Source organism: Sparus aurata, chromosome 2 (genome assembly GCF_900880675.1).
Source record: "Sparus aurata chromosome 2, fSpaAur1.1, whole genome shotgun sequence".
NCBI lineage: Eukaryota > Metazoa > Chordata > Actinopteri > Spariformes > Sparidae > Sparus > Sparus aurata.
In genome coordinates this window covers 30,877,947-30,902,654 of record NC_044188.1, presented here as the reverse complement: position 1 = coordinate 30,902,654, position 24,708 = coordinate 30,877,947, and the positions used below count along the sequence as shown (strand labels likewise).

Sequence of the window (24,708 nt, the reverse complement as noted above, 5' to 3'; positions counted from 1 at the left end):
GTAATTCCACCATCATTACAGCTGTTGGGGAGTTCTGCTGCATTTGTGAAAAAGCAGTATAAAGTCTTTTGTGGCTCCAGAGGAAGATGCATGTAATCTGATAAACTGCCTCCAGTGATGTCACTCAGAGGCTAAGTTGCATTGTGGGTAATGTGGGCACCAGGTAACCTGGATGACTGGAAACCTTCATCAACAATTGATATAGGACCATTAATACAATTCCAAAATGCATAAAAAGGACTATCGTAATGCTTAAACTCAGTAAAAATGCACTCAAATCTGTTGTGATAATGTGTTCAGATCTGTCCCCCATGATGCGGTCAACATCACATCCCTTTCCATTGAATGTAATATCTCACTCTCTACCTGCAGTGTTTTTGCAGTGACTGTGAGCTCCCAGGTGAGAGGAGGGAAACAGGAGACCTTGTGTGCCCAGATCCACGGCCCCACGGAGCCCGTCACCCTGACCGTCACCCTCGAAGTGGATGCTAGCAGCACCGTCATCCTGGAGGAGGCTGTCAAACAGGACTTTTACCGCTGCTTAAACTTCCAGGTCTGACTCAACATATGTACATACTTTTTAGTCATTTTCAGAGTAATGTGTGGTGTTTCACAACATACAAAACACAGTGTAATTTCCTCTCTCTTGCCCATAGCCCCCCATTTAAACTAATTGTATAACTACTGGGCTCGTTATGCACCTAAATATCCAGTCGGCGCCATGATGGAGGCTGTCAACTCAAAATTACTGCTCTGGTTTCCGTCACACCGCTGCTTGCTGTTATGCAACTCATGGGCCTTGCTTCATATTGATGCAAAATGACCTGCCGACCCCAATCAGCTCTGTGACAATAGCACTTAATTTCACTTCGCTCCCCAGTGTTTGGCCCTGCTGCAGGCCCAGTCTGGCATTTGATTCTCTGCAACTAAACAAAGGCAGCTTTCTGCCAGAGGCTTGCTATGTACCTGCATTCCTCTAGAAAACACCCCCTGCCCCCTACCCTTTAGACCATTCACACACACACGCACACACACACGCACACACACCCACACAACTTTTGAAAGTGGTTCCAGTCCCTGTTATGTAATAGTAACTCCATTAGCAAGTGAAAACACATGCTATGCAAGTATGACGGCATTTCAGAATTGACCCTGTGAAGGTCTGTTGTTGCCCAATTTCAGCAGAGGATTTTTGTCCAAGCTATTCTGAAATGATTGTATGTGACAGATGCTGCAAACACACTCTGAAGAATGGACATGTACGATCCAGAAAAGTGCTTGTGGACTGGGCACAAATTGTGGTTCTGTACAACTTTAAAATGGAAAAAGTCCTCCCCTCTCCCCTTTTCTCCCTCAAACATCCACTGGTCTTCTCTCACAGATGTGTGTTTTCTGGTATTGTAGGTCCCTCCAGTGCGCACCAGAAAAGTGGCATCCATTAATGTCACTATTCAGGGTGAGAGCGCCTCCATGAGTAAGAAGACCAAAATCCTCATTGAGCCTGCTGCTTTTATCCATATCATCCAGACTGACAAACCGATCTACAAACCTGGACAGACTGGTAAGTGTCACATGTGGTGGTGTTATTACTCCGACCACGTCCACCAGGAGGATATTTCAAGTGTTGGCTGGTAGAATCGTTGCCACTGCAGTGATACTGTTCATACAGCCCACACTACCCTCTCTGCACTGCTTATCAATTCAGCTGCACTTGCACAATTTTAGGCTACATTACAATATCTGCATAATGCTGAGCCACAACTTTAGGAATTACGTTTATATTCAGGACACAGAAGACTCGTGGTTCCTCAAGAGTTCTTGGCAGAAGTCGTACTCATTAAAATATATATTTTTAAAAAACATCCATCAAATCACAGTTAAAAGCCCACTGCACGGTGTCAAATGTAGATTTTCCTTAAAGGGACAATTCAACCCAAAATCCACATTTTTCGTCTTACCTGCATCCTAATGGTGTGAGCTGCTGGGTTTTGGAGATGTGGACTACAGATGTCTCAATTCTCTTGAATTTAATGGAACTAGATGGCACTCAGCTTGAGGTGCTCAAAGCCTAAAAAATGACATTGGAAAAACTCATGAGCCGGTTACTAGATTCACCACACAGAAAGATGTATGAATCTATTCATTGATGAGAGGCTAGCTAACTGAGCTAGCCAAGGTTAGAGATCAGCTGAGGAGGACGCCGGTTAAACTTTTGGTGCTGATCCAGGTGAAGGGATCCAACATTTCTTTCTCTAGCTTTAACATTGAGGGATACAATATTTAGGTGATTTCTCAGGGAGTAGTACATGGATGAAAATAATTAGACGTATTTATGTGACTGAGGACAATGTGATCAAACTAAGAATACAGCTAACAGATGTAAGTTGAAACATTGCTTTGGCCAACTTGTTGCCTCTATGTGATGCTAGCAGCAGTATTAGGACTGCTATTACTTGAAGGTGATGTAAATGGTGTCATCAGTGTTACAATTAGACAATGGGATGTCCTCAGTTATTCATCTTGTGCTTGGGGATTTCTGCTCTTTAAAGTCAGGATGATGTTTGGAACATTGTTTTTTAAAGTGTTGTCTAACTTCATGGAGGGGCAGTACTAAAGTGAACTGATTGATGCTTGCGTGATGACTGAATTGATTTCCTTCTTCTCTTCAAAGTCCAGTTCCGAATTGTCTCCATGGATGCCAACTTCATCCCTGTAGCTAGAGTGGTAAGTTTTATTTACTCATTCTCACCCCTGCAAAGCTTGATAATGTACGATGTTTGTCGTCATTCCAGCCAGTGAAGTTTGTAGTCTGGTGTGATTTCTACCGAGCAGTTGGTGAATCTGCAGAGCGAGGTCTATTTTGGTTCAGGAGAGTGGGAGGTGAAGGGAGGGCTGTTTGTTGATTTTGAAGACAGCGTGGGTGTAAAGCGCTGTGTGGAGTAGTGTGATAAACATGCTGTCAGAGTTCATTTGGCACACACTGCATGTGACCCAAACATCTGAATCAATACGAGCTCAAGGCCTTTTGCGGTTGTGTTGAGAGGCTGAAAACATCAGTGCGTGCAGTGAAGGTGAATTTCATTCAGAGGTATCATATGATGAGGGTAGATTGCTGAAGAGTAGTAAGTCCTTTCAGCTCTAAAGATGACGGTCCCATAGGAAACAGTAAAACTGTTTATTTAGTATATGAGTAAAATATCAAAACACTGAATGTGAATCAGTAGTGTCTCTCTTTGGATTTTTGATGGAAGTTTGAGTTTGTTGCACTTTTCATGTTGTTTTGTTAAGCTATGGAAAAAAAGAAGGGCGTTGTCACATTTATGGGTACACTTGGATGTCATCTAATTGCATATTTTGAGTATTGTGCAAATTCTATGTGCAGCTGATTTCACACAACAGTTTTTTTTTCTTTTTCAGTACAAAGTGGTGGAGCTTCAGGTAAGATTCACTGAAGTCATTGTGTGTCATTGTGATGCTATAGCAATTTTTTGGACAACAGTGTGCTGTTTGCTGATATCTGCCATGAAATTATTTTAATTTTAATCAGGGGCCTGTAAACAATGTGCAGATATAACATTTCATAATCGATCACAGAAAATGCTATAAAACTGCTCTAAAAAGTAAAAAGCAACACCTAGATAATTGTAAGGGGTTAAGTGCAGTAAAGTCTAACACACATAAAACACAGCTCATCAACAAGAACATTAAAAGGGTATCAAATTTTGATCAATAATATCATAAACAGTTAGTGTTTGTATGTCATCATTATTAGCTTAATCAGTGCCATTTTACACAGTATAAATGATCATATCAGCTAGCTGAATTTTCATACCTCAAAGGTGCAATATTTAAGAATTTAAGTTGTAAAGATTCCAAACTAACATTACCAGCATACTGTAAAGAAATTACATTTTTCATGTTACGATGTCTATGTTTTGCGCTGGAGAGATATCTACTCAAGTTAGCGTGCTAACCGTCCCTAGCAAAACAGAGTTTGGACTGCTAGCTTCACTGCCAGCTGAGCTGAATAGCTAACGGTAGCAACGGTTGGCAACGAAATTGGCCACCTGTTGAAAATCATACTCAAAACAAACGGGGGGTAGCGTTACTGCTGTCAGCTGGTTAGCTCACTTAGCAGCAGGTAGCCATTACTCTAGTGATGTGCTGCCCTCAGTTTGCTTCGGTATGAACTTGCCAGGTATATTCTTACATGCTGCACCCTTTTTACAAATGGTTACATCACAACATCACAACAGAACATCACAGTTGAGTTTCAACCTGCATGCACGTTTTTTCAGCCTAACATTTTTGAAACGGCGCAGCTCATATTGCCGTGGTGAGAGCAACAACTTAGCGGACTGCTGAGTGAGATGTCCTGTCTGTTGACCCATCTTACTCTAGACAACTACACTGAAATCACAGTACTGCACTAAAGTATGTAAACAGAATAGGTGTGTATATGATTGTAAGGGAGATGTGATCAAATGGTTCTGTTGCTTTAATTGGATCACTCTAAACTGGGCAGGGTTTCAGTAACATCTGTAATAAGTGTTCACCGCCGCCCTCACCTGCTCATGATCATCGCTAGGAGAAGCACCAGGTCAGAGGGAGGAATGAATAAATTAGCAAACCAGGCTGTTTTGAACATGGGATAATCATTTTTGGCAAAAACTGTCTTGATGTAGGATCCCAATTCGAATCGAATAGCCCAGTGGTTGGACAAGGCCATTGTTAGTGGCATCCTGGATCTTTCCCACCCAATGATTCCTGAGGCGATGCAAGGAAGCTACATGATCACCGCCTCAACGGACAAAGGAGAGCGAATATCCCACAGTTTTGACATCAAGGAATACGGTCCGCTGCAGTTACATTCTCCAAAGAATAATCGTCTCACAGCTGACAAAATATAATGTGTTTAAACTTCCAGCTGTAATATTGTTGATTGTGTTTGTTTTACTTTAGTTTTGCCAAAGTATGAAGTGAAAGTTCACCTGCCCAGTGTGATTTCCATCTTGGACCAAGAGGCAACATTAAGGGTCTGCGGAAAGTGAGTGTCCCACATAAACATGACAGAGTTTAACAATAGCACAATAGGTCTGTCCTAAACTGCACCTCTGAAGAGGTGAAAACCATCTGAGGAACAATCTGAACAACACTAGGAGACATTTTGTCACTGCATATTACATTGTTGATATAATTCATTTTATCTATGTGTTAATTTTTAACAAGCCCACTTAGCATTAGCTATCAGTTCGTGATGTCTGTGCCCTTCCAACACTGAAAAGATACCGTAGAACTGCTAACGTGGATATTTGTTCCCAGTGGATGTTGGCGCAAACAAAATCAGACAAATGTGCATGACTGTCTGAATTCACAGCAAAGCGTGTTGAATGAATGGTAAATGGACTTGCGTTTCTATGGCGCTTTTCTAGTCTACTGATCGCTAGAAGCGCTTTACAACACTTCTCACATTCACACACAGATGGCAGAGGCTGCCATGCAAGGGGGCAACCCGCTCATCAGGAGCAATTTGGGGTTCAGTATCTTGCTCAAGGACACTTCGACATGCAGCTGGGGGAGGCAGGGATTCGAACCATGCGATCTTCCAATTACAAGATGACCTGGGGCCTCATTTATAAACGTTGCGTACGCACAAAAGAAGGCGTTCGCCACTCTCTATGCGCACCGTGGGATTTACAAAAAGAGAACTTGACAGGAAAATGTGCGGTCCTCCACAACACTCTTGCCCATGCATACACACATAACTGGGGTAAGGAGAAACTGCGCCACTGATGGCAGAATAAAGAAACGGGAGAAACTGTGTGAAAATGTATTCAAAAAATATTTCTACAATGAATAAACAAACATACTCCCTGGAGTGCACACGGAAAACATATGATTTAGAACAATAGTAAGACAACAGTAGAGCAAATTACGTTTACACTGATATGAATGCAGTTTAATATATTAATATCCTATATCATATAGACCATTTCGTTTCATCTCCGTTTTCAATGCATAACGCATAAAACACTTTGTAACTGTGTTTTGTTGCCATACAAATAAAGACTATAATTATCTTGTAAAGTCAGTCAATTAGATTATTCTCACATGTGTAGCAGATATTACCTAATAGATGGGTATATAAAGGCATGTATTCACAATGCGTTATGGCGCACAATGGCTGCTTTGGCACTGTTGGAGGATGTGGCAAACGGAAGGATACGGAGGGAATGGAACTTCAGAGACCAGCAAGATCCACTGGCCAACAGTGATGAGTGGCTGATGGGCCCGTTAGAGAGGACCCCCCGCAGAAACCACGCCGTGCCGGTCCCGCTTCAAGTGCTCACAACACTCGGGTTTCAACCGGCACATTTCAGAGGGAATTGGCTGACAGGTCAGGGATATCCCAGCCAAACTTTAGCCGTGTTATGCCAGACGTGTTAGGAGGTATAATTGGTTTGTCGCAGCAGTACATAAAGTTTATAAAGTTATACGGTGAACAGGCAAATAAAAATGCGCAATTTGCAGCAATATCTGGTTTCCCAAATGTAATCGGTACCACTAACCGCACTCATGTTGCTATAAGAGTACCGAGTGAGAAGGAATTGGGCCGGCACCGGTGTCCCCCTCCACCTCCATCACCACGTCACTCAGGAGGGATTCCCTGATGATCCCCGCCAGTTGTTCATTCAGCGGGGTGAGCTCTGGTTGGCCCGTTCCCCCGCCCGTCACACAGACGCTCTGCCTGTGTGACGACAGGCGCTTTTTTGCTTCCACTTTTATGTCTGATCACTTTTTTTTCACTTCGGCCACACTCAGACCTTCTGAGGCAACAGCATTTACATTGTCTGCCACATGCTGCCACTCTAGAGCCTTTTTGGCATTGGTGACCCGACCCAACACTGTGTCCACCAAATAATACAGCCTTCCTCTTCTCCACCTCCCCGACAAGAGCTTCCACCTCACACTGGGTGAAATTGCGCTTCTTCGCCTTTCTCTCTGCTTTTGGCATGCTTTCAGTCATGAATGAATATTAATTAGGGGCGTTTCTCTGAATATTCATAGGCAAATATGGGCGTGGTGCGCCACATTTAGAGTGGATTGTGATTTATAAAGGGAAATCGGCGTAGGATGTGCGTGCGCACTGTTTTATAAATCAGGATATTTTTGTGCTTACGCACTTTCTGTGTTTCGTGCGTATGCAACCTTTTGACGTCAATCCTACGCACAGTTTTATAAATGAGGCCCCAGATCTACCTCCTGGGCTACAGCGCCCCCACTTACACGATCAGACACAAGATTAAAAGGACGGACAGGTAAAGGGAGTAATGTTTATATCTTGCTGCAGTGCATTGTCCTGGATCATATAACTACTGTGGATTGTAAGGTGGTGCTTCAATAGATAAGACTTGATCTTGCACACACCATGGGTCCTCCATGGGATTGGGAGTTTGGGAGCCAGGTCGCACCTTTGTCATGTTCCTGACAACATCAGTGGTTTTGATGTGTGTATGAATTTGTAAAATCACAGATGGAGAAAATAAAATGTAGCCATCCGCTTGTTCCCTGTGAGTATGGCGGTTGGAATTAAGCCGATATATGACATGTTTTCAGTGGCTGCCAACGTAGATATTACAACAGTCAAATAACCAGTAAAGACATAAATATTGTCCAAACCAAACCATTATGCTCCCTGGAGAAAAGGTAGGGAGACATAATCAGCAAGTATCATCCACATGTGCCAAGATGCATATTGTGCTCTTTGTTGCTTTCTCAGTCAGTACTACACTTTCTGTCTTTTGAAAGCTTAATCTCCACTTAATACCCTATTTGTGTGAATCAATCTGAAACATGGTCGACCTCTAACTAAAGTCTTCTCTGTGTCCTGCAGGTACACCTATGGGAAACCAGTTGTTGGTTCGGTGCGGGCTGTGTTTTGTAGAAGCGTCATTCGATTTCACTGGTATACAAGTTTCCAAGAAACTGACCTCTGCAAGACATATGAAATGACAGTGAGTGTTCCACATACAAAAAATGATTTGCCATCATCACAGTTCTTGCACTAATTATGAATATTGAGTTTGAAATGGACTGTTATCATCTTCTAGACGGATAAAAGTGGTTGCGCTTCGCAAACTGTGAACCTGACGGAGTTTTCCCTCACCAAGAGCATGTACGATGACAGTTTTGACGTCAGTGCTGAAATGGAGGAATATGGCACAGGTATGTTGACTGAATGCCGGATACTGTTCATGAAGTAATCAGCACTAGTTCCTGATGAGCTGTGATCTGTATGCTTACTACCATCTAGGGGTCATTCTTAAAGGCAGTGGGCGGGCCAGCTTCAGCAGTCAGATCAGAGCTGTCACCTTTGAGGATGTACCTGCAGCATACAAGCCTGGCATCCCATTCGAGGGAAAGGTAATCCGTCTCATTAATGACCATTGGGAGCTATAGCCTGCTGTCAGCACAGCACAAAGATACATGCTTTTTATCCATGCTATTGGTATAGCCCTTGACATCACAGTATCAGTCGGCTGCATGGTCCACAATTTGGTGGACCAAGCAGCCGGCATCCAGCATCACAGGATCAATTTGCAAATACAGATGAGTCTAGAACCACTCAGTTGTGTGAAGTAGCACTTCGGTAGCTAATGTGACAGCAGAACATGTATGTAGACGAACATGTAAAGATGTACCTACCAATCAAAATGAAATATGAGCGTGCAGGTTCCCAAGCCAGTCCAGACTGAAATATCTCAGCAAATATGGGGTGAGTCCCCCAACACAATAACGGCACCACCGTGAGGAAACCAAGCAAACTGCGAGTGGCAATGTCTTTGAGTTCGTTAGTCGGTCCATCACTCCAGACTGAATTTTCTGTTCTGCAGATGAAATGTATCAGTGGAAATTGAATGAACTGACTAGAAATGTTACACAATGTTAATATGTTTTTTTTTATGATATTAGCGGTCCATGGGCATCAATACTTTGGTTTATGACCAAAAACCTGCAAATCAATGACGTTCCCATCATCCCCGGCTATACTTGGTGTAGTGACATATACTAATGAGCGTTAAACACAGACACTGTGATAATGGTACATATTATACCTGCTTAACATCAGTATGTCAACATAGTCATTGTTGCATTGCATTAGGGAAGGATAAAGTTAAGATTTTAATGGCACTCTTACATTTGGAAAGATATGCACGTGTTTCTTATATACAAAAGACTTGTTGCACTTGTAGCAATTTGAGCATCATTCACATCGAGTTTAGTGTAGTGTAACCGATCTTCAGATCATTTGTAAAAAATAAAAACATTTATTGCTCTCTGTCAGGATGTGGAGAGATTTTTTACAAATATAACAAAACAGCTTTCAGTGACATTTACCAACACTAGCTGTAACCCTAAACTGTCTGATTTGTTTGCAGGTCAAAGTGGTCGGCCCAGACACCAAGCCTGTCTCCAATGAGGCAGTGTACCTGTTTGCCCTTGACTCACAAAACTTAACACTCACTACAGACACCAAAGGCATGGCTTCATTTTCTTTGGACACCACCCTCTGGACAGACACTGTGACTCTAAAGGTAGGTCACAGCTTTTCAAAGCTTTTTTTTTTGTACCCAGAAGAATCAGTTTAGTTGATGGCTTCCTATTAGTAACTGGTTCAGTAATTGTCAGTTATACAGTCAATATCTAATTAAAGAAACTTTCCATTGTATCGATCATGCTGGAGTACAGAACAACACAGACCTAAATTCTTATTGGATTCATCCATTTCTTGGATTGGTTTAATATTTGTCCATAGTCAAGGGCGAGAGGCTGATGAGTGAAGGTTGTTGAGTGAACATCTGACCTTTGATCTGTGGCCTTCATGTCAACAGGCGAGGTCCAGAAAGACGGAGGAGAATGAGCCATATGAGCCCAGTGTGCGCAGACCAGACTACAGGTCGGCCTACCACCACGCCGCAGCATTTTACTCCAAGAGCAGCAGCTTTCTGAAGCTCATGCAGGTCAACGAGGAGATCTCCTGTGACAAAGATGCCACTGTGCGTGCTCAGTACATCATCCAGGGGGAGGAGCTAAAGAAGGGACCAGTAGTGGAAGTTGACTTCTTTTACCTGGTAAGATTCATTTGATGGCTAATGAGCTATACTGTCTACTTGGTTTAGCTTTTCAACTTGGTGCTTATTTGGAGGAAGCCGTTGTAGCTGAATAGGTTAAGTATTGGACATATTCATTTTTTTATATTTTTCAGTTTGCTGTGGCAGATTGGTTAGGTTTAGGAAAAGATATTTTTGGGTTAACATTCACCCTTTCAGAACCTTGACCACATGTTAGAAAGAATAACAAATACGCATTTTTCCAGCCCTTTTCCTGAATTGCAAAGCTATGATGTAAAAAAAAAAATCGTGGCTGGTCAGTTACATTGATGGTTGCTGGGTAACATTAATTATGATGTTCCAGTAATAGCACCAACTGGGTAATATTGGATGGTTCCTAACACCTGATTCCTCCACATTGTGTGAAGGACACATTCGATTTCTCTGCCTTTCTCTGTTTGCTTCAATGTAGGTGGTGTCCAGAGGTGGAATTTTGCAGCACGGTCGGGTGTCAGCAGCTGTTAAAGGAGGGATTGGTAAAAACCAATATTACTTTACCAAAGATGGCTGTCTTAAGTGTTAACTTTGATGATAGTCTGTATTTCTATTTTTGTCAGCAAATGCGAAGAAAAGACCACAATCAGCACTATTGAACTGAGCTTGTTAAGATTTTTTGTGTGGACAAAGTGTTTAATTTTTCATCTAATTTCTCTCATCCATAAACCCCAACATAAAAAAAAACTTAAAATCACATCAATAAGCTAGACATGTGACATGAACAGGGGCATTATATTTATTACTGCCACATTGTGCACGCTGTTGTAGTTAAAATAACTGAGCTTAAGAATGTATGTATTTGTATATCTGACACTAGATCATATGACTACTACTAGGCTAACAGTCAGCATTTCAGCGTCTATTGCTGTTTCTGTTTGCTCTCATCAGTGTTGTTTCCAGCAGCAGCAGCTTTTTACAATGAAAAAGGACGAAGATTTCCACTGTGTGCAAACTGCTCAGCATCAAACGGAAGCTGAGCTAGAGAGAGAGTGATTATTGGACTTGCTTGCTATCTTGGCATTTGTTAACATAATAAACACAGCATATATGCTGGGGTTATGCCCAACTTTTCCTGGCCAACCACAAGTAGCTAACCTGCGGTGCAGTGTCAGTGACATAATGGTTAAGGCATGGACCACAGAGCCTTGAATGGCTGGTCTGGTTCCAGCTGGGGACCTTCCCTCCCCTGCATTTCCCGTTTGTCTCCACACTGCCTATCCAATAAAAGAACCAACAAGTCAGCTCAAAGGAACACTGTATTATTTGTGAAAGAATTTCACACTCAGAGTGATATAGACATAATAATAAGGTAATAATGCATACTCAGAAATATTAATTTGATGAATTTATTTCCCTAACTGAATAAACAAGCTGTCTGAGGGAACTAAGGTGCAGAAGAGTGTCTGACGCATGAAAGGTGGCTACTGAGAAGAGTCCAGCAACTAGCAACAGTATGAAACAGTCTGGTTAAGCAGTTTATTAAGTCTTGAAAATCAGTCAATGAAAACTTATCTTTTCTGGTAAAAATTTCTTGCCTAAAACCACATAATGCAAATTCTAAAGGAGCACATTTTCCAAGGTCCAGCCAGGGCTAGCATGAAAGTTAATTTTCAAGTTAGCTACAGGCTAACCTTGCAGATAATTATTGACCTATATGCAGTAAATACCTATAATATGATATAGTAGAATATATCTGTGTGAAGAATATTATACAGATATCTCAGCTGTTATCAGGAGAATGAGAAAAAAATATTTTGATGTATCCTGATTGTGTACTAGGGGCCACATGTCACATATCCATGTCTTTCTCTGTTTCTGCCTCAGTCAACAGGGGAGAGGTTTCCATCCCCCTCCGTCAGGTTACAAACCTGGCACCATTTGCCCAGGTGGTAGTTTACACTGTGATGCCCAGTGGAGAGACCGTGGCCGACAGCCAGGACTACCCCATTCAACTCTGCCTCAATAACAAGGTACCACCCCAGTGACCCATCAGGACTTTTTATAACATAAATCTACAATAAATGAGACCAAGTCTTTCGCATACAATATAGTATGACATTTTAGGTTATTTTAGTCTAATACTTGTGACTCAGCCTCTTTTAACCAGTTCTCAGACTAATGAGTCTCCACTTTGGTGTGTCCTGTGCAGGTGTCTCTGAAGTTTCCGTCCCTCCAGGAGCTTCCAGCAGAGAAGACGACACTCAGTCTGCAGGCACACCCAGGCTCCATGTGCTCTGTCAGAGCCATCGACCAGAGCGTCCTCCTGCTGCAGTCAGAGCAGGAACTCACGGTGGACTATGTACGACACTAACCCTCAGGGTTTATCTTGACCCATGTTAGCATCTGGTGTTCTTATTGTAACAAACACAATGTCTTGCTTTCAGAGATGAGTGGAAATAATGCCAATAACTGTGCCAGTACAAACTGCATTTTGTAGATAAATGAAATGGTATTAAGAACATGAATTTGTGGACCTTGCCTGACTTACCCAGGCCCATGTATATGTTTTTGTGTTTTTTCTGCAGGTGTACAGCCAGCTGCCTTTGCAGAAGCTGTCAGGATACAACTATGAAGTGGAAGACTTTGAGCCATATCCATGCTTCCCTTTGCCAATGCCAGAACCAGAACCAGAACCAGAGCCTGAACCGGAACCAGAACTGGCGATTGAGCTTGGACTGGAGGCATCTGATCGAACGAAGCGCTCAATCTACTTTGGACAGCCCAATCAGAAGAATGATGTCTACAGCATCTTTAAAGTATAGAATTGGTCATTTTGATTGGCTATTAAAGAGTAGGCTGGATGGGATGATCTATCAAGGGGTAGGGATACCACAGCCCTGTTGGGGTAGAGGGGGAGGATGGAGTGTTGGGGCTACATGGGCTAACAAGCATGACACAGTTTCTACTAGTTTGCTGATGCAACTTTGGCTAACTGGCTAGCTGGATTAATTTCCATTGTGTTTACAGATTTGTTCATGACAGTCCCACGTTTTGACGTATTTCAATATTGCATCCACCCAATTTGATGACATATGAAGCCTGTAATATAACTAAAATAAGTCCAGCAATGAAGTTGCTGCAGTTGGTACTGCTCCTCTGATATTAGTGCAGGAGCACAGCATGATTATTGGAAATGTACGGTCAGTTTATATAAATGTCATTGACAACTACTGAAGACTTGCAGTATGAAGGTGTTGGAGGGTTGTCCCATTCAGTCCTTGTTACTCTGTTTTGAGGGGCAACTGGGTTCACTCTAAAATGAAGGGTAAGGGTGAAGATTGTTAATGGGATTGGGCCTGTGATTTGTAGTTATCTTCTGTGTATGTATTAGGTGACCAAGTCTTTTACATTATGTGACAATCTCTTAATTGGTTTTATCATCTCTCTCTCTCTTTCTCTCTGTCTTGCACTTCTAGGATATTGGGATCAAAATTGTGACCAACTCCGATGTGAAAAAACCTTATAACTGCCATGAAAGGAGTTATGACTTAATGTACTATGATGCTGGTATGTTTGATGGTTTGCCACTTTGATTTCACTGTCCATTGATATTAACCCCAGAACCAGAAACTGCCCTTAAGAATGTAAACTTTTCTTAGAGGTGCAGTTTGGCGATGTTTTTCTAGACTATGCGGCTCTTGACGATTCAGCTGGAATGACCAAGGAGATCGTTAAAGATCCAGCTGGAATGACCAAGGAGACTATTAGAACATACTTCCCTGAGACCTGGATCTGGGAGCTGGTTTCTGTTGGGTAAGTTTTAGTTGTTAATTGATTTTTTTTTTTTTTTGCTCTTTTCAATCCATGTTTTTTAGATGTCTTAGACTCTCCGGTTCCCATGGCCTTCAACATGATGCCTCAGAGCTCAGGTGGTGTGAAAGGTAAAGAGGAGGAGAAGAAGGAGACCGTCAGGACATTCTTCCCTGAAACCTGGATCTGGGACCTAGTTACCGTGGGGTAATCCTAATATATCATATGAAAACACATTGTCATTTTTTTCAGAAATGTTGTATCTTTTTAACACTCGCAGCAAGGTGGGAGTTAGGAAGACTGTTATTTTACTGTTATTTCAGTAACAGTCATCATCATCACCTGGTCTGTTTTTTTGTTTGTTTTAGTCATTGAACAATGTAGATAAGGGATGGCTCGCTACCATTTTTTCATGTCCAATACCAATAAGACAACAGAGCATCTGCCTACCGACATCAATCCAATACAGCCTTTCCCCCTCTCTTAAATGACAAAGCTATAGATATCGACCTAGCCGTTCAAAAACATGCTTAAACTGCAGAACAAATATTCTGCTTCTCTAAAGGAAGAAACACATCATGACAACATCACGAATCAGTTTTGCATTAGTGCTGCTTCTTTTTATTTTGACTTCTTTACACACAGAACATTTTTTCCCCAAAGACCTATCAAAGAATCAGAAGTGGCTCAGCTAATTCAGTTACAAACACATTTCATTCCCTAGGATTTCTTCATAATAAAAGACCCCCATTATATAGTCATTTGACAGCTTTTATTCTGAAGCAGCATTACAGGAAACATTGTGTTTTCAGCAGAAGTCACTAAACATGACTCCTGGAACAGCTGAAAGTGAACACAATGAAATGTTAAAACAGCAGATGTTTAACAGAACTAACAGCACGAGAGAAACTAAAGAGATTCAGTCAGAAGCTACAAAAGTCCTGTGAGCTGAACACACTGACTTTTAACAACGTCTTTCTCTCAGGTTTCCTGCACAACCATGAGTTCAGTATTGATTTTAGGGGGAGACGGGTGCTTGTTACGATTTGGCCTCCACTTGGAGGCAGGGTGGGCCCGGCTTGGACCTACTCCGGAGCCGGCCCATCTCAACTTGACACAGTAAAACTGGTGATGGATGTGTGACTCGGTGTGCCCAAATGTGCTAGTGGAAAAAGAGCACTTTTTTCCTTGGCACTCGTCACCTATAAAAGATTCAACATACTCAGTGTTTCTGTGTTCAATCAAGTTCGTGGTGTTGAGGACTTTTTTCTTCCATTAGCTTAAAGTAATTTCACACAGTTGACATGATGAGAGTCTTACTCAAGCTCGCACCAGCTAATCACATCACACATGCTGCTCTCTTTCCTCCATGTTGTGCATAGTTAAAGCATTTATGGGAGAGTTTAGGCAAATAAATCAGATTGGATTATACATTTTCCCCTCTCAGGTATGCGATCAAGTGATTTTGGCCAATATCTGACTGATACTGAGTATCAGATTGGCACATCCCTAGTTCAGTTGAGACACCTCTAATACGTAACTACAGTCCAAGACCCAAAGATGTCAATCCCATAGGACAATCAGAGAAAAACAGAAAACATGCACAAATGGTTTCCAATCAAGTATATTACTATTTTTTTTAAGAAAGTCTCTATGGGGCTGGCATATATGATTTTAAAATTCTCAAGATATTTTGGGGCTGTAACACAATGCACAATATATATGCTTTATAAATGTTAAGAATGGGTGCCAAAATCCATTATCACAATATTTTTTGAACAAATACTTCATTATTTAAGTTTTGATTATTGGTACTTTCAATATGGTTACAAGAATGAATGGGTGTCTAGGGCAGGCTCATTCCCTATATAATCTCATATCATGATGATGATATGAAATATTGCCCAACCATACATTCTTATTATTTATTAAGAATTGCACACAGAAAAACCCTGCAGTCGATCTGAACGGGACTGTGGAGACAGATTTATGTGACATCACTCAAAAAAGCCCTCTGATAAATAACATAAATTGTTCTTACCTCAGCAGAACCTTCGGTGATCATGTAGGAACACGGCACTTGTAGTTGAAAAGCTATTGGACAATATTAGTTTCCAGAGACTTAAAAATATTAAATAGATTTGTTGATTGACTAATTGATCAATTGTTTCAGTGCTACTACATCTGTCAGAAGTTGTTTCTAGTCAGGCTAGTGGCATGGCAGCATCAGCCTCCACTCCGTCAACTCCTCTTTGTCCACAACTTCACGAGAATTGACTTGATGGGGGATTTCAGACTGAACAGTCAAGGTCCTCACAGGATGCAACTTGATTGAATGATTTTGGTAATCTCTCTAATGCCTCCATGAGGTTGACGGTTTTGTTTTAATATTGAATTGATGCTCTGTCAGTAGGTCCATCAGTTTGTCCCAACTGAAATACCTCGACTACTGAATGGAATTCTATACAGACATTCATGATCCCCAGAAGCAACCATGACTTTAGTGATCGTGTCATTTGTTCCTTTATCACCATCAGCAAGCTGACTTTGTTGGATTTTACTGAAATATGCTGCTCGATGATTGATTTGAGATTTAGATCCGATATTCATGGTGCCCAGCGGCTGAATCCAAATGATTTTTGAGATCCTCTGACTTCACCACCATGCAGTCTACATTTGGGCTTTTACTTACACTTCTCAACAGTTGGATGGATTGGCATGAAGTTTGCTATTATTCACATTCAAGCCCCAGTCAAGATGAATTCTAATCACTTTGGCAAACTCTTAACTTTTCATCTAGCGCTGCCACCAGGTTCAAATTTACTTTGGTTTTTGAATCGGTACTTGCTAAATGGCAAATGTCAGCATGTTAACATTCTACACTAAGCTGGTGACCATAAACAACAGCATATTAGCATTGTGGTCAGTACCCGCAGGTTGTTTGAACAGACATTCGTGGTTCCCAGATGAAGCATCCTTATGACTCTGGTGATCTCATCACTTTTCCACTTGTGCCACTATGAGGTTGTGGTTTTGACTGAATGTCTCCACAACTATTGGTTGTTTCGTTAGGAAATGTGATGCAGACATTAATTTAACCCTTCAGACGATTTGTAATAATGTTGGTGATCCAGCATGCTATCATGCTAAGCTATGATTATGAACATGGTCAACATCATACCAGGTTAACTCTGAGGCAGCCTCACCGAGTGGCGAGCACGACTGTCAGCTCTTTGTCTCTCGCTGTCCACCACTGGAGAAGAAGTATTTAAACACTGGTAGCAGAGTCAAACTCCCCACCTGTTCCTTGTTGCACCCGGACAAAAGCCAAATCCACAAGAAATGTCATCATGTATTGACCGATTGTTTGGCATGTTACTGGGAAAAAAAGCGTCATTAACACCAAGTCCCCGTCCAGCTGGGCTCATCAGATGCACATGGCCTCTCAGCACGGCTACAGCACAGCAGGTGCAGCTTTTAGTCACTTAATGCTCTCAGCTCCCAAACTAACCTCAGTAGCACTCTGGAATTCGCTGCCTAGAGCTATCAAATCCATGTATATGATAAATACATTTTTTCAAGAAGCATTCAAAGAAATATCTTGTCAAAAGATTGAATAAGCCTATCACCGGATTCCAGTATGTCATTTTGATATTCTCAATCATTTGAATTTGTCTGCTCTAGTTTTATCCATGTATGTAGTCCAAGTGTTCTTTTTCTTTTCATTCCCTTTTCATTCTGATCCTCTGCATTGCTGCCCTACTTGTACTCCGCTGTCACTTCGTGCTTGATTCCTCTTGTAGTGTGCCTGTGTAGTTTGCTTGATTGTTTTCTCATATTCAATAGTTTGTACTTTCTTAGTGCATGTCTGTATTGTGTTTTTATGTTCAGGACCCCAGGAAGGCTGGAGGCACATCTATGAGCTTCCAATGGGGATCCTTGGATAAATAGATCATGATGTCATGATATTGCATATTTATGTCGTTAGTCATAATTATGCAAACTTCATGCTACTTGAACTGGTTTCAGTTTGACTCTTGCTAACTCATTTGTTTGTACAGAGACAGTGGGTCCGTGGATGTGGAGAAGACAGTGCCTGACACCATCACAAAGTGGGCAGCCGGAGCTTTCTGCGTCTCGTCTGTGGGCTTCGGTGTGTCGCCCAACATTGGACTGACTGCCTTCCAGCCGTTCTTTGTCAGTCTCACTTTGCCCTACTCTGTCATCCGAGGGGAGGTGTTCACACTCAAAGCCACGGTCTTCAACTATCTCTCCAAATGCATCATGGTAGGTTTTTAAGCTCTAACAGACAGCAGTTGTTTGGATGGACTGACGAGTATGAGGATGTCTGGGTATGATTGATACACAACGTTGTCTTGGTGTTGGGATAGATATACAAACAGAAAGATTGTGCATATTTTTGTTTCTGAGACTGAGTTTGCTTTGTGTTTGTGTGTGTCTGCAGGTGAAGGTTACACTGACTGATTCAGACCAGTACACCTTCAGGAACTGTGAGGGCTGCCAGTACAACGTGTGTCTGTGTGGGGAGGAGAGCAGGACCTTCTCATGGATTGTAACGCCGACCGCTCTAGGTAGAACATGATGCCGACTCAATTCAGATTGTTTTTAAGATTTTGTTGCTAAATGTACAAGCCTGTCAAAGACACCATGTGCTTTGCTGTTTTGACTAGACACTGTATGTTACTGTAGTGGTGTGGACAGGTGAACATGAACAGACTTAATGATCATTAGCGGTTAAACTGCCCCCCCCCCCCCAAAAAAACCCTGCAACAGATTATCATGATTATCATTTTACACACAAACCGTATCATGACTTTATAAAATATGATGAATTGCTGTAGATAAAACTACCCAAGAGCATGTAAAGTGAGAGTATGTTAGAAGACATTATGTTACTGCTACTTATATTTGTTGTTAGTAACAGATCTAAATATGTTCTCAACCACTGAAAACCACACAACACCGAGGAATGAACAAAGGAGAAAAGGTTTTATCTCGATCTGTGACAAATGCACAATCTTGACCAACTATAAATTTACTTTTCTTTTATCTAATAAAAATGTAGCAGTCTAAATAATCTTTCAGTGTTGGGGAAGAGTTAAAAGCAGATCTGGGGGTTCAGTTCCCCAGCAGGACTGTTGCTGTATGGAGGACATTGGCTCACTTCTTCTATATTCTCTGTGGAGTGTGGAGTCTTCGATGGAATAAATAAATAAATAGATGAATAAATAATAAATTAGGCCTGTCAATCAATTATGATATTGAATCACGATTTATTGCACCATTGTCCAGAGTTAACTCAAGATTAATCGCACAACTTTATCATTTCTACGTGCATCTTAAAGGGATATTTTTCACATTTTTAATACTCATGAGAGAGAACAAATATGCTTGGCCTATGCAAATATATGTATATTATTATTGCAATAATTCAGAACAGAATTCTACTAATTATTATAGAATGAAGGTGCTAAGGTGAATGTGCTCTTTAAATCAGTGAGAAGACCAGAGGAACAAGACAGAACACACACACACACACACACACACACACACACACTTCTCTAATCTCTAATGTGAAATAACCAAGACATTTCAACATGACTGTGGTACAAAGCTGATTGAGTGAATATGATTTCAAGGAAAGCCTGTTAATTTAAACACACACAAAAATACAAAAAAACCCACAAAAACGTGTGCATAGTGGAAATGGAACCGTGACCTAAACATAAAGTTTACAAAAGCGCACACATCCATTCACCCTGAACAGTCGGTCCGGGCCCCCTCTACAGACATGTAGGAAGGGCCCTGTGATGATGATCCAACGCACTGATTGTCTGACTGAGTAAGAGAAGAGAAGGAAAGCAAGTGGCTGCCTTTAAAGGTATGACATTAAATCTGTGAATGTGTATTAAGCACTATAGTTTGCTTGCGATTTGTAGTAAATGGGTAAAAACTTCCAAAAACACTGACATGGCCCTGTTAATATGCTTATTTAAAGGCTTTTCAACACGAGATGAATAATTCCGAGGCACAATCTCACTGTAAGAAATGATTTAATTAAAAAAGAAAATGTAATTTCGATGTTTAATATCTGTGAAAAATATCACCTATTAGCTTCAATCCAAAAACGTGCATCCATGTCAGACAGAGTCAACCCCTCCTTACAGCCTCATGCCCAAAGCAAATTTCCAAATGGCTGTTATTGCTGTCACTAATGATCTCATGCAATCTTCACATCTTTATAATTAAATACTGATGTTGTTTGTTCCGTCCGATACCAAACTTAGACTTTCAGTGACAAAGATGAGACAGAACGAGCTAATTACTCTGGATTAAGGGCACTGACAGCTGTTGCGTGCTGCACCGCTGCAAGCTGTTGTTGTAACGCTGTCTGGCCTGAAAGCAGAGGATTTCTATCAGCCTCCATCAGCACGGATGGAGACGAGGCTCTGATGAATGTCAAATTGCTCTCCCCCTGAGAGGAATGCTGACAATCACTTGTACTAACAAGTCAGGTAGTATCTCTGACGAAACAGTCAGAAACTGCTCCCTCGGGGGGTGATCTGTACTTGTCCTCTGTGAAGGATTGTGGGCTGTGTAGGAAGGAAGGAAGGGAGGGGTGAGAGTATGGGGGAGAGGCAGTATAATAAGGCAACAAATGGGGATTAATGAGGACGAATAACATAGGACACATGGGGAGGAGGAGGGATGGAGGCGCAGGGAAGATAATGAGTTGGATTGAAAAGCCAACAGAAAAGCTGTTCTGCCTCCGTACACAAAATGTGACAGAGTGACAGGGAGCGGCAATCAATACAGCCCTGCTGTCAGTAAAGACTGTGTCTGTGTGCACACAGGTCAGGTGAATCTGAAGGTCAGCGCAGAGGCCCTGAAGACCGACGTACTGTGTGGCAACGAGGTGGCCACCGTCCCCGACACGGGCCGAATCGACACGGTGGTCCGCACCCTGCTGGTGGAGGTCAGTGACACTCATACATCACAACATCAGAGCAGCTTGTCACCAAACATGGAACAAGACTGTAGAGTGATACAGGTACAACACCTGTGAACAGTGCTGCGGCTAACAGCAAACTAAGTTTGATTGTTCCGTTGGGAAGGGGATATGTCATTTGTGACATTTTAATGACAATTAAAAATAATCAATCAAGACACGTCTCAGAGTGAAGCATTACAATTGATTATATTTCTTATCATGGGTCAAAACCTCAAAATTCACTGTGAGGACCAGCACGATCTCCCTACACCCTGCACTCCTACGTGGACAGTCCGTTACATTAAGTGTCATCCTAAACCAGTTAGTGAGGAGTGTAGGTGGGTTATCAATCCCTCCCACAGAGCGTCTACACTAATGACTGCTGACAATGTGCAACAGCACGCTGAGTTCACTGTGGATGACACTGCATACACAGTTCCATGTGGCTGCCTGTACAAACATAAGCTGCCCAGACTAAGTCAGACATGTTGTCATACAGACATGAACATCTCAAAGGTGACATGGTGTTTAACGTCAGATAAAAACTTCATTAGTCTAGAAAGGAAACAGGAAATGTTGTAAAGCCCGAGCAGCATCAGAGAGAAAAACAAGATGTTGAGCCTACATGATAAAAAGAAATGAAGCGCCACTTCTGAAAGATGCTGATATGAAAGCATGGTTATGAAAAGGTTTGACCAAGCTTGGATGCCGTTTAGCTCGGTTGGTAGAGCGTGCGCCCCATGTGCCGAGGTTCTGCAGCGGACCTGGGTTCAACTCCCGGCCCGGGTCCCTTTGCTGCGTGTCACTCCCCCTCTCTCTCTCTCCCTGTTTCCTGTCATATCTTCAGCTGACCTATCAATAAAGCCATAAAAAAATATTTAAACAAAAAAAAAAAAAAGTTTGACCAAGCTGATACAGCTCAGTGGCCCACTCTCTTGTCACTTTTCTTGAGCTTTGATATTGATAATCTGATATTTTAAATTAAAAACATTTTTTTTTTAAAATGTGTTACAACCCATAAACCATAAATAACCCATTTTTAATGGCATCATTAGTCTATAAAAAACCTGTTTCATCTTGAGCATGTGTAAGTGCCAAACAAATCATTATTAATGGAGTACTTCTCCAAACCTGGGTCAAAGAGATTTTACCAGTTATAAATAAAAGGATCAAACTGTACACAAAGAAGTCAAATGCAAGAAAAAATGAAACAATTACATAAATATAAAAATGGGAACTCAATCTATAGTTTGTCAGCAGTTTAAATAGTCACAAATCTGTGTTTTGATAGGGACACGTAATTGTTTTTCTCTGTGAAAATGTGAAATTACCAATCAACATGCAGTGGATGCACTGGAGCTCCCTCCACCTCCTCCATCAGGGTCTGTTTTCAGCTGTCTGCTGGTTCAACGGTTTGTTAGCGAGGATAAACAAAAACTACTGAACAGAATGCCACAAAACTTGGATGGAGGATGGGTCTCGGCCCAGACTAGACCTCATTAACTTTTAGTGCCGATCCAGATAAAGGGACTTTTATTAACATTGTGAGATAGATGGACATTTTCATTATAGTCTCAGGGAATGACACATGGATCTTAATGGAGACAATCAGGCATATTTAGGTGGCTGGATCCTAGATGTGGGGAGTTTAAATTATCAGTAAGCAGTTATGGGTGGTTTAAAATGAAATATCATTCACAATAAATGAACAGTCCCCTGTCATATGAAGGAATGCCCAAATCCTGACCAGAGGAATCAAAAAGAATCGATCCATTACCTTTACACATGGCCAATAACAACAGGCTGGTAGATAAACAACCATCAGTCTAATATTTAGACCCTTATTTGTGTCCCTTTGTTCTATTTGAAGACATGCAGCTTGAAAAACTGGTCACATGTAGTTTATTGTCTAAAAAAATCAGTCTTTGCCTTGAAAAATGTCCTTTGTTGAGAGATTTTTTTGCATCTGTTGATCTCGTGATGATGCTTCAATCAAAGTAAAATACAGCGCAACAGTGTTTTTCATCGTTTTTGGAAAAACAATGGAGCTCTAGGGCACGGAGGAGTAGGATGTACCGGGCCATGGACACACACACACACACACACACACACACACACACACACACACACACACACACACACACACACACACACACACCAGGCCTTGTTATCACTCACTAACATGTCTCTCTCTGTGTCTCCTCAAGGCTGAAGGAACACCGCAGACGATCAGTCATAATGCTCTGCTCTGTCCTGCAGGTGAGTGCTCACTAACGACCTGAGTATCAGCGTCTCTTATCTGAAAGCCTCACTTCAGGGCGAACGGCCGTCACTCACAGCAGGGAGAACAACAGTTTAAGATGTATCCATCAAGTATTCAGTCACGGACACTTGTCAGAGATGAGACAGAACGTGTCAGAGTCCTCTCACAGAGAGATAATTGATTCTTGAGGGTCATTCGGTACTGTTGACTTTAGATAAGTATGGAACGGATTGTGGCCGCAGGTATCCTCCATGTCATGACAAAAGGGTAACAACAACCAGAGCCCAAACACTTTTTGAAGAAGAAGATGTCATTTTGGACAATAAGCTGATTTTTAAAATCTGAAAATGTTACTCCCCGATACCGCCATCAGTACACTGAATCTGTAAACTTTACAGGGAATTGAATCATATACTATAGATAAAAAAATACACAAAATCATCCTATCAATCCATTTCTTAATGACCCCAGGATTATTTCTCTGCATTATGTTCTTTTATCATAAGAAAAACGAACTTTTCACATCTGTGCATATCGGACGACATTCATGCTGATTTATCTGTGATGGGCCACTATCAGATGATGCATTCATGTTCTATTTAGCTACAAAATGCAACGCATGATTTAGTTTAGCTAAGCTAACCAGCAGCTGGTTGTAGCTTCATATTAGAGTACACACATGAGAGTGGTATTGATCTTCTCATCTAACTCTCTGGAAGAAAGTGAATATTTGGGACTTTCCCAAAATGTCAGACTGTTCCTTTAAGTTCTCTCTCCTTCGTGTGTCAATAATGTGTGTTCTCCTCTGCTCTGTGCGCTGTCAGAGGGGCCCGTGGAGAAGAAAATCTCTCTCCTGATGCCTGAGATGTTTGTTGCTGGATCAGCCAGGGCCTCTGTCTCTGTTCTGGGTTAGTGGCACCAAGTCTCTGTCTCTTTTTCAAGACCATAGTATTAGATTATACCTGAAGGACCAGCCAATGCTGTCTGTCTACTGTACTTTAACCTTCAAACCTGCTATGAATCAAATCTTAGCCGGGTTTCACCTTCACCATCTGTCTCGTCTTCCTCCTGCTGTTTCTGCAGGTGACCTGATGGGCCGAGCCACAAAGAACCTGGACAAGCTCCTGGCCATGCCGTACGGCTGCGGGGAGCAGAACATGGTGCTGTTTGCTCCCAACATCTTCATCCTCAACTACCTGAAAAGCACCGGTCAGCTGACCAAGGAGATTCAGGACAGAGCAACACGCTTCCTGGAGAGCGGTGAGTTGTCCGTCCCCTCTGTGATAGACGCTGGCTACAGTTACATGCACAACATATTTCATTTTTTGCCCTTATTCCTACTTGGATTTTACACAGCTGATTAAAATGAATACTCCAGTAATATTCCTGTTCACATGCAGCCATCCATGCTCTGATTAACAGAAATAGCCATAGACAAGCAAGCAAAATGTTCACCAGGCAACACACAGAGCTGATGATGTAGACAGGCGGAGGCCGAGAGTCGCAGCCCGAGC

At 41.8% G+C, this 24,708-nt stretch overlaps 1 protein-coding gene across 3 annotated transcripts in view; it reads left to right on the top strand.

The window, feature by feature from the left end:
- LOC115569121 (alpha-2-macroglobulin) overlaps positions 1 to 24,708 on the top strand; it is a 41,461-nt gene that overhangs the window by 2,930 nt on the left and 13,823 nt on the right. The window contains exons 2-24 of one of the 3 annotated variants that reach the window (XM_030397066.1): positions 373 to 553; positions 1,405 to 1,561; positions 2,672 to 2,724; positions 3,418 to 3,438; positions 4,686 to 4,854; positions 4,963 to 5,047; positions 7,895 to 8,015; positions 8,112 to 8,226; positions 8,315 to 8,424; positions 9,441 to 9,596; positions 9,894 to 10,133; positions 10,585 to 10,648; positions 11,994 to 12,139; positions 12,319 to 12,468; positions 12,695 to 12,925; positions 13,586 to 13,676; positions 13,985 to 14,126; positions 17,981 to 18,206; positions 18,385 to 18,511; positions 20,795 to 20,916; positions 23,139 to 23,190; positions 24,019 to 24,102; positions 24,278 to 24,454. In XM_030397066.1, the coding sequence (XP_030252926.1) occupies positions 373 to 553; positions 1,405 to 1,561; positions 2,672 to 2,724; positions 3,418 to 3,438; positions 4,686 to 4,854; positions 4,963 to 5,047; positions 7,895 to 8,015; positions 8,112 to 8,226; positions 8,315 to 8,424; positions 9,441 to 9,596; positions 9,894 to 10,133; positions 10,585 to 10,648; positions 11,994 to 12,139; positions 12,319 to 12,468; positions 12,695 to 12,925; positions 13,586 to 13,676; positions 13,985 to 14,126; positions 17,981 to 18,206; positions 18,385 to 18,511; positions 20,795 to 20,916; positions 23,139 to 23,190; positions 24,019 to 24,102; positions 24,278 to 24,454 (3,020 nt within the window). Of the gene's footprint in view, positions 1 to 372; positions 554 to 1,404; positions 1,562 to 2,671; positions 2,725 to 3,417; positions 3,439 to 4,685; positions 4,855 to 4,962; positions 5,048 to 7,894; positions 8,016 to 8,111; positions 8,227 to 8,314; positions 8,425 to 9,440; positions 9,597 to 9,893; positions 10,134 to 10,584; positions 10,649 to 11,993; positions 12,140 to 12,318; positions 12,469 to 12,694; positions 12,926 to 13,585; positions 13,677 to 13,768; positions 13,923 to 13,984; positions 14,127 to 17,980; positions 18,207 to 18,384; positions 18,512 to 20,794; positions 20,917 to 23,138; positions 23,191 to 24,018; positions 24,103 to 24,277; positions 24,455 to 24,708 lie in introns of all 3 variants that reach the window. The other 2 variants (XM_030397073.1, XM_030397057.1) reach the window with 2 other exon arrangements.